Source organism: Malurus melanocephalus, unplaced genomic scaffold, assembly GCF_030028575.1.
Source record: "Malurus melanocephalus ecotype Western Australia unplaced genomic scaffold, MMel_1.1 scaffold_358, whole genome shotgun sequence".
Lineage (NCBI taxonomy): Eukaryota > Metazoa > Chordata > Aves > Passeriformes > Maluridae > Malurus > Malurus melanocephalus.
The window spans coordinates 118506-128099 of record NW_026623590.1 but is presented as its reverse complement, the minus strand read 5'-3'; the positions used below and the strand labels follow the sequence as shown (position 1 = coordinate 128099).

The window sequence follows — 9594 nt, the reverse complement described above, 5'->3', positions numbered from 1 at the left end:
TGAGTTTTTGAGACTTTGGGTTCAGGCTACAGACTTCTTGTGGGATGTATTAAAAGGAGTGGAGGGCTTGGATTTGAGTCTTTCAAAGCTTTAATGTAGTAAAACACTCTTTATTTCTCCTCCCAGAGAGATGATGAGAAGGCTTGGTTTGAGTGCTGCTCAGAGGGGAATCTATCCAAGGAGTACTGCAGTCCTTTCCACTGGAAATAATTTCATTTATTGCCTAAAATGAAAGATTTTTGGGGAAAGTATTGCAGCTGCTTTGGGTCTCTGCAGATCATTGCCAGAATAAACCTGCAGGTTCATGCCTTGGTAAACATTGTGTTGGTGGCTTTGAAAGTTGGAATAGCAAAGAGGTGAGGGGGGGTTGGTTGAAAGAAAGTGCTTGTTTTGGGTTATTTTGAGCAGAATTCACATAATATGGATTATTCTGTAAGGTGGTAATATGCAGTGGTGAGTCAGGGGCTGAAGTGAAGGTAGGCAGTTTTAAATTAGTCTGAAAAATAATTTTTAAGTTGGACAAGATCTTTAAGATCAGTGAGTTCAGTTCCTTACTGAAGGCTTTACCTGAGTAGGAGTTGCTGCTGCTTTGTTTTGTGCTGAGAACTGATTTTTTCATGGGGCAGGGAGGGATTTTCCCCCAAGGCAGGAAGAATGTGACGTTTGGGGTCTGTGGGCACTTCAGCAAAGGCTGAGCTGGGTTTGACATTTCCCTGTGAGCTGCTGCTCTGCAGGCAAACCCTGCTGAAAATTCCTGCTGGGAAGTGTTCCCTGAAGGAGCTTTCCTTCATGGACAGAGCTTGCTTTGTGTGTCCCTCATTTATCAGGGAATGCTGAAATGGCTCCATGTTCCTAACACAGGATTTGGGGGTGATGCCATCTGTGTGATGTGCTCTGTGCCCCCAGAGTCCATCCCTGAGAGCAGCACTTTGGGCACTGTGAGACATCAATCASCACCTTCCCACCACCCTCATTTCATTTGCAGCTCTTTTCTTGCACTATGCCTTATTTTCTGCTCATTTTAGAGCTGGGAGAGTCACTGCCCTGTGCACAGCACTGTGTTGGTGGCTGACTAATTCCATTTTGGCATCATTTTCTAAACACACAACTGTTGGTACAGCAGATTAAAAACCCAGGGACCAGGCTTCCTTGGCCTAGATTTTCCTGCTGATATTTCAAAAGCTGGCTGCTTTTCTGAAAGCCTTTCAGAGTGCTGTCAGGGTGGAAGGATTGTCCGAGCTTTCTGCAGTGTCAGAGTACCAGAAATGCAGCGTTTTCCAGGGAAAAAAAGGCTGAGCTGAGGAAATAAAACTGTTTGTCCTGCATGTGCTTATGGAGAGTGAGGGAAGGGAAATTCCCTGCATGATAYAATTTTTTTTTTATTTTTTTATTCCTAGTTGACCTCTTGGGACTGCTGAAGTGGAGATCAAACACGAGCCTCTTGCACCAGAACTTGAAGCAGCTGATGAAAGTTGATGGTGGTGAAGTGGTCAAGGTAATGAGTTCATGTCTCTAAAAATCAATGGGGTTTCATCATTTTCCTGAATCCCACACATTGAGGTATCTTTTTTTTTGTCCCCACACTTCTCCACTTGAATTGCAGCCAGGTATGTCAAACTGAGGGTGCTCCTCTCCCTGCCCTCCAAGAACATTTCAGATGTTGAGAACTGACAAAAAACACCTCAAATCCCCATTTCTGAACACTTAGGTTGTTTTTTTACCCCTTTGGTGAATATTTGTATTCAGATACACAAAAGCAAAAAAGCTTTTATTTTGCAATATTAGAGCATGTTGGAATTTCACATGGTGATATTAAATATATTTTTAATTTATGGATGTGCAGTGTAATCCTGGTTAGTGTTGCTGTTGTTTTCTTTTAAAAAAATGTTCCTTCTGGAGCTGTTTAGCTGAGCCAAGTTATTTACATTTGCCAAGGCCATGGAGTGATTGTGGAGAGCTCCATAAAGGCAGATTCAGCTGTGCCAAAGAGGAGGCTGGGACTTCATTGAAGGTGTTGCARTAAATCAAATCCTAAAGGGTGTCAGAGGATGTACTGGGGACAGATGACCCTGGAGGGTTGTGTCCTGACTTTAGGGGATTTTTAGCTGGTTAGTAAAAGCATAATGAATGCCTCAGCTTGAAAAACCATCTGGGAATGCTGCTGGTGTCATCCTGCAGGGTGGGAAAAAGGGATCTCGAGGAAGGTTTTTCCTCTGTGGGTTTGTCCTGGATCATCTGAGAGCAGAATGTTGACAGCAGTGCTGGCTCCTGCCAAGCACTGTGGTGGCTCTGTCACTTGGAATTGTCCCTGCTCTCTGTGTGACATCTGAGAGTGTGGCAGTGCTGCTGGGTGGGATCAGAGGTGGCACCAGGATGGCCACCAAGGAGCTGTGAGTGGCAGCACTGCAGTGAGTTCTCAGCTGGCACAGGATTTGGGGACATTCCCTRCTCAGGGATCTGAGCATGGCTGGATTCATGCCCAGGGCAGAAGAGGGGATGGCTGATATCACTTCCACCACCATTTTTATCCCTTTTTCACTGTTGACATTCTCTACCTGTTCCATCTTTGTGTAGCCTTCTCTCTCAGTATCTGCATTGTACTGCTCCTTTCTATTCTTCCAACTTTCTCTGTCCTTCCTGTTTTTAAATACAGCACCTGATGGCAGTCTGGAGATCTTCAGAAAAAGTATTGATGTGATAACAAAAAAATGTGAATATGTATTAAACCATTTTTATTCCTTCAACCTCCCAGTGAAAGGCCTGGTGTTCCTTTATTGCTGAGCCCAGCTGCCCATTCTGTGCCTGTTTCCAGTGTGGATGGAGGCTGTAAATGTTATCTGCCTTCTCCAGAGGCTCTGGCTCAGTTTGTGCAGAGTCTGTGGAATCTGAGCATGGAAATGAACAGTTTGGAATGATTGGTGCTACCTGAGGAATGTTATTCTGCCCCTTTGCACGGCAGCAGCATCTCTGCTGTGCTCTTCCCACTGCTGGGAGTCCTTGTGAACAGATTTAAACTTGAACTCTGCTCATGGAAATCAGTGCTGAGTGTGAAATCAAGGCTTGAGAAGCTCCCAGCCATCCTTTGGCTTCCAGGGGACTCAGTTTGTGGGACCCAAGAGTGTGACTTCTCTTTAAACCAAGAGAGAAACTTCTGCAGAGGCTCAGAACTGCTTTACACTGCCCTTTCTGCCAGCTGGCAGCAGCCACRGAGTTATTTAGAATTACAGAACCATTTAGGTTGGAAAAGACTTCTAAGATCAGAGTTCAACCTTTAGAACATCGAGTCCAGCCTTTAATGTGYTTTATTTGCACATCTTCTCTAATGGAATGAGTGAGGCTGTGAGAAGGTGATGTTTTCCTTCTGCCCCCGTGGTGAGATGATCAGCTGGCTCTTCCCCARGACTGGGCTAAAATCAGCTGCAAGGATTTGGGTTTTTTGTTTTCTCATCCTCAGCAGCACGAGCTGTGGCTCTGGGCTCTCCTGGTTGGAGAAGTTTGACATTCAGCTGGGAGTGGGGGTTAATTCCTGGCATTTGGCTGTGGGTTTAGGAGATCAGGTGAATCACACTTGATCCGGGAGACTCACTGCATTTTTAAACATTTAAAATGGCTCAACATTTTAAAAGAGGAAAGTGGGAGTCAGGCTGGTTTCCATCACTCTCACAGGATGGGTGATGGCTCCTGTAGCTGCAATTTTGGGGTCGGTTCCCTTCTGCTCGTTGATATGGTCTTCCCCAACTATGCCTTGTTTTGTCAAAAAGGCAAAAAACTCCTTTTGCTTCATTTTGCTTCCCTGTAGGGTGGCTGCCCCTGGATCTCTGGCAGTGCCCAAGGCCAGGCTGGACATTGGGGCTGGGAGCAGCCTGGGACAGTGGGAGGTGTCCCTGCCATGGCAGGGGTGGCACTGGATGGGATTTCAGGTCCCTCCCAACCCCAAACCATTCTGGGATGATTTGGGACAGACATACTGGAACAATCCCCATTTAACCCCTTCTCTCCCACCCCCAACCACCCCAAAGTGAGCTGTGATCCGTGCTGGTGTCCCTGGAGGAGCCCTGTCTGTGTGTGCCCRCTGCAGGAAGAAGCTGCTGGGGCAGCCAGCCCCACTCCAGCCCAGCTGATGGGTATTTATGGCAGTGCATGGGTTCCTCTGGGATTGCAGGGTGCTCCCCAGAGCTGGAGAGCTCCTTTGGTGCCTGTGCTTGCCCTGAAACCCCTGGCACTAATCTGCTTTTCCTCTCGTGTGCCACATACGGGGTGCCAGGTCAGGGGAGTGAAGTGAAACCTTCCTGTGGAGGTTTGGGGTTGGGCAGTGGGGTGTGCCCTCTTCCCATACGGCATGTGTGACCCTACTGATAATTGTGGAATTTTGGGGCTGGGGCAGTGGGGTGTCCCTGTTCCACACTGCGTGTGTGACCTCAGTGGGAATTGTGGGGGTTTAGGGCTGGGGCAGCAGGGTGTCCCTGTTCCCACACTGCATGTGTGACCCCAGTGGGAATTGTGGGGTTTTGGGACTTGGGGCAGCAGGGTGTCCCTTTTCCTACACTGCATGTGTGACCCTACTGGAAATCGTAGAGGTTTGGGGTTCGGGCAGCAGGATGTCCTTATTCCCACACTGCATTTGTGATCCTGCTGGGAATGGTAGAGGTTTGGGGCTGGGGCAGCAGGGTGTGCTCAGTCCCCACACTGTGTGTGTGGCCCCACTAATAATTGTGGAGTTTTGGGGTTGGTGTAGCAGGGTGTGCCCTGTTCCCCCACTGCATGAGTGACCCCATTGATAATTGTGGAGGGTTGGGGTTGGGGCAGTGGGGTGTCCCTGTTCCACACTGCATGTGTGACCCCACTGGAAATCGTAGAGATTTGGGGTTGGGACAGCAGTTCCTACACTGCATGTGTGACCCCACTGGAAATCATAGAGATTTGGGGTTGGGACAGCAGTTCCTACACTGCATGTGTGACCCCACTGGCAGTCCTGGCTCTGCCCCCTGAGCAGGGATGTTCTGGGCACCTCCCAGGGCTCAGCTCCCCATTTCCTTGGCATGAGAATTTGTGTGGTTTGTGTGGTTTGTGCTCTGGAACAGCCAGGCTTTCAGAAGTGCATGGGCCTGGGGGATGGTGTGGTGAGCCTGGAGTTTGGAAATTCATTTTGTTGGATTGCTGTCATGGATTAAATCCTTGTTCAGGTGTGCYAAGTGTGATTTCTGACTCTGGTTTTGCTGTGTGACTGATAATGTATATACAGATAATCAACCTCACTAAAAMATAATCTRCTGRAARGAAAAATGTTGGATTTTCTGKYTTTTGGCTAACTTTTAGAATGATTTTACTTTAGCAAAAATATCTGTAGAAACCTGTGTGGAATCTTAATTGAATTTTCCTTTGTGAATATGATGAGTTATAATATATAAATATAAAAATATATAATTTATAACAATATATGTAATAATGTGTTATTTCTCTGTAGTTTCTTCAAGATACACTGGATGCACTTTTTAACATCATGATGGAGAATTCAGAGAGTGAGACCTTTGACACTTTGGTGTTCGATGCTTTGGTGAGTTTGCAGCAGGGAGGGACTGGGATGTGGATACTGGAACGGGGAACAAATGATAGAGTGAAATTTAATGGAAAAGGTCTGAGTTGTTAGTTGTTATTTAATTTAAAAATTAATATTGAAAGGTTCAGATCCAAAGGGAGTTGGATTATATCATGTCATCCTCCCAGGAAATAAGGAAGGACTCAAATCCAGTCATTTAATGGATTAACAGCAGAATTTAGGACAGAAGCAGAACAGAAATTTTAATATCAGTAATGTGTCTTCTCTRAAAAGAAATGTGAATGGATAAAAATGAAAGGGTTTTTTTTTGAGACTAATACCCTAATTATGCTGGGTTTTTTCAGGTATTTATCATTGGACTGATTGCTGATAGAAAATTTCAACATTTCAACCCTGTCYTGGAGACCTACATCAAGAAACATTTCAGTGCTACCTTGGCCTACACGTAAGTTGGGAAATTTACTTTTCCTAAAATAATTTGGAGAATTTTTCCAGCTAATGTTCTTTAATTACTTGGTTCTTTAGCTTAATTAGGAATGTGCCCCTGGAGCTTGGGAGGCTGTTGAAGGAGGCTGGGGATTTCTTTCTTTCTTGAAAGAATATCAGTAAAACTTCCAGTCACGTGCAAGGAGGAGCCTTGATGGTGTTGTAATGAGGAAAGRGATGATTTGACAATTTCAGGAATTGTTTTGTAAGGGAAACAAAAGCAATTCTCACTCATACTGGGCAAAGAAATCACATCCATTTAGGGTGCTTTGAATAGAGGTTKTTTGGTGCATTAAATTGATGTTGTACCATGGATTATCCACATTACTGTCAGTGTAGGGAAGAAATGGTGAAGAACAAAAATCAAAGGCCCATTATTTGTGTTGTCTTAAGTATTTTTTGACAGTTGGGATCTTTACTGCTGCTTTAGACTGTCAGTGTTGGAGGAAAAATATATAATGGAGATCTTTGCAGTGCTGGGGGAAAAAATTCATACCAGGAAACCTGGGGTGCCCTTTGCTGCTGCAGAGGCTCTGTTAAAGGTTTGAAAATACTGATTTAAAATTGTGAAGAATCATAAAATCATGGAATATCCTGAGCTGGAAGGGACCCCCAGGGATCACCAGTCCAGSTCCTGTCCCTGCCCAGACCCCCCCCCAAAATCCTCCTTTGTGCATCCCTGGCAGTGCTGTCCAAATGCTCCTGGGGAGCCTGGGCAGTGCCCAGCACCCTCTGGGGACAGGAAAATCTTTCCCAGATCCTTTTTTAATCCCAAAAATGCTTTGATTCTTCAATCTCAACGTGGATATTTTGATCACAGAGTTTGCAGCCTCCTTGTGAAGGGAGTGGAGGGTGGAGCATTCTCCAGCCCCTGGATTTGTCAGGAAAAGCTGAAATTTGGTTGAAATGGGGAGAATCCTTCCCTCYCTGAAGGGCAGGGAGGCAGGAGCAGGGAAAAGCTGAATTCTGGCTTGGTTTGTACCATGGGACTGACAAATCCCTGCCCCCTCCCTGCCTTTTATTCCTGGAAAATCCCAACTGGAAAAAGCTCCAAATCACCCAGCCCAACCTTCAGCTGTCACTATGAAGTGAAGAGAGGTTCCCTCAGCAATATTGAAGTGATTCCTTGGAATTCTCGGGCAGTTTCAAGAGAAATTTCCATCAAATTCCCAGGCTTTGAGGTCTCCATGAGCTTGGGGTTGTTTTCTGTTCCTGGGGATGTCGTGGTGCTCGGTACCTGCAGTGGGGATGGTTTCAGATGGAATCTCTCGTGCTTGCATTAAACTCTTGATTTATATTCATTGTAAAGGAGGGAGCTAAAATGGGATTATTTGGAAAATTGTTGCACTTTGGAGTTTGATAAGCTTTAAAATTGGGCATGAGAGAATTTCCAGCTGTTGTTCTGTGCTTGGAGAAATAAATTTTGTAAATTCCAGCCCAAAATTCATGGGAAAGCCTTCTAGAAGGGAAGCCTTGTTGAATGAAGAAACTCATATTTTGTGTTTATTCTAATAATGTGTGCAATTAATTTAATTATTTTTATTATTCTGATTATTATTAGCAGGTGCATCTTCCTAACAGTCTAAATCTGAATATCCCTAAAAATTCTAGCATAAAACCAGCCATTTATTGAGATTTGGTGTCTTGCTTATATGTTAAATGAAGTTACTGTCTGTGGTTTTTCTTTTTTTTTTTGCACCAGAATAAGTCACAGCTACTAACTAGCAAAAGAACTTAATGAGTTAATGAGTTGAATAATTAATGTTGTAAATTTGTGGGTGAACAATTTTCCTTTAAACATTTCAAAACGGGAATTTTGTGAGAATACTTGTAACTTTTATGTGGTTTTTGTTTTGTATTTCAACAGAAAACTGACCAAGGTTTTAAAAACCTACGTGGACAAYGCTGAGAAATGTGGGATCACTGATCAACTCTTCAAAGCCATGAAAGCCTTGGAATACATCTTCAAGTTCATAGTTCGGTCCAGGATATTGTTCAACCAGTGAGTGCAGGGAATGCTTCAACTTTCCATTGCCAAAATTTCTCAAAAACTGCCAGAATTTTGCTGTGCCTTAGTAAAAATTGCTCAGTATTGCATATTTTGGAAATATTTTAGAATTTGTGAGAAGTTGTTTCAGGAGAAGGTTTTTTCCCTGGGAGCAAGGCAGGTTTCTGTTGCAGAAATGAATATTTTCAGTAGCAGTGAATTGGTAAAATCRTGATAGTTAGGTCTCTGAACAATTAAATCATGCTAAAACAATTTGGGGGAAGTTTTGTTGCTGATTGTGTTTTATACACAAGATGTTACAAAATTTATAAACCAGGCTGATGAGAACTTCAGCTCCACTCAGATTGAATCCTTTTACTACTTGTTAGCAGTGGTAACAACCTTATTAAAGGGATTTATGTAGAGCTCTTAAGTTACCATCCCCACCACCCTTTTCTCTAATTTAGGGCTTGTAATTTATTTCTGGGGGAGCCCTGCTGTGAGATTCATAAAATACTGAATGCCACTGAGACTGGAGCAGGTCCTACAAATCACTTGAAAACAGAAAAAAAAAATAGAATTCTCTCTGGCTGCAGATTTAGATTTACAGAGAGTCTGACCCTGCAGGACTGGCTGTGGGATTTCCTTKTGGGGAGCAGTAAATCCCATCCCAGCTCCCTGTGCTGAGGGATTTATCAGAATTAGTGAGTCCTGCACCAGCCTGGGCTTGATTTTGGGCAGGACTTAGACCCAGCCGGGGGTGATTGGGAATGGTTAAAATTCAGGAGTTTGAGTTTCARGGAGGGCTCAGAGCTGCTGCTCTGCTGGGAAATCATGAGCAGTGAGTTGAGGGTTTTGTTACCAAATCTGTATTTTTAATTCCAGCAATAGGGTGGTGGGTTGGATGGATGGATGAAGCATTTTAGCAGTTCAGTTTTGGATAAATCCGTGGAATTTCATCCACTTAAAGCCTGCTTGGCACTTYTATTTGTTCACTGTTGATAAAGGTGAAATATTACGAGTGACCTTTAGAAATATCTTTATTCCATTTCCTCAGCAATGATCCCATGGGTTGTGGTGTATTTAAAATAAACTTTCAAGGCAGTGCTGGAAGGGCCAGCTTGGTGTAAACCAGGTTTTCTCACTGCTCCAGAGTTTTGTGCTTTATCAGATATATTAAATAAAGAGATGTTATTAACTGACAATAGGAACACATTTGTGACTAACTTGTTTATTTTTATTGCAATTTCCTTTTGGAAAGGCAGAGCTTTTTGTCTGAAGCATTTTGATTTATTGGGCTGTCGAGTTCAGTTATTCTTTGTGTTGGTGGAAGTTTCCCCTCTCTAATCTGTTCAGGGGGACACTGAAATGCATTATTGARATGGGGACTGAACAAGTTTTTGTCCTGCATAACTCCAGTTTTAGCTTACAAGGGGTGTAGAAATTTGCACAGTAAAATAACAGAATTTAATGGTTTGGGGTATTTTTCTCTGTAATTTATTTCCTCTGTGTCCAGGTTAAAATTGGCATTTTTTTGTATCTGGGGCTTCCAAAGGTTTATGAG

General features: G+C 43.8%; 1 protein-coding gene across 3 annotated transcripts in view; it reads left to right on the top strand.

Moving 5' to 3' along the window:
* The window catches only part of LOC130580732 (dedicator of cytokinesis protein 1), a 174163-nt gene that overhangs the window by 46229 nt on the left and 118340 nt on the right, over window positions 1-9594 (top strand). For all 3 annotated transcript variants that reach the window (XM_057378422.1, XM_057378420.1, XM_057378421.1), the window contains exons 19-22: window positions 1398-1495; window positions 5465-5554; window positions 5902-6002; window positions 7911-8045. In XM_057378422.1, the coding sequence (XP_057234405.1) occupies window positions 1398-1495; window positions 5465-5554; window positions 5902-6002; window positions 7911-8045 (424 nt within the window). The remainder of the gene's footprint in view (window positions 1-1397; window positions 1496-5464; window positions 5555-5901; window positions 6003-7910; window positions 8046-9594) is intronic.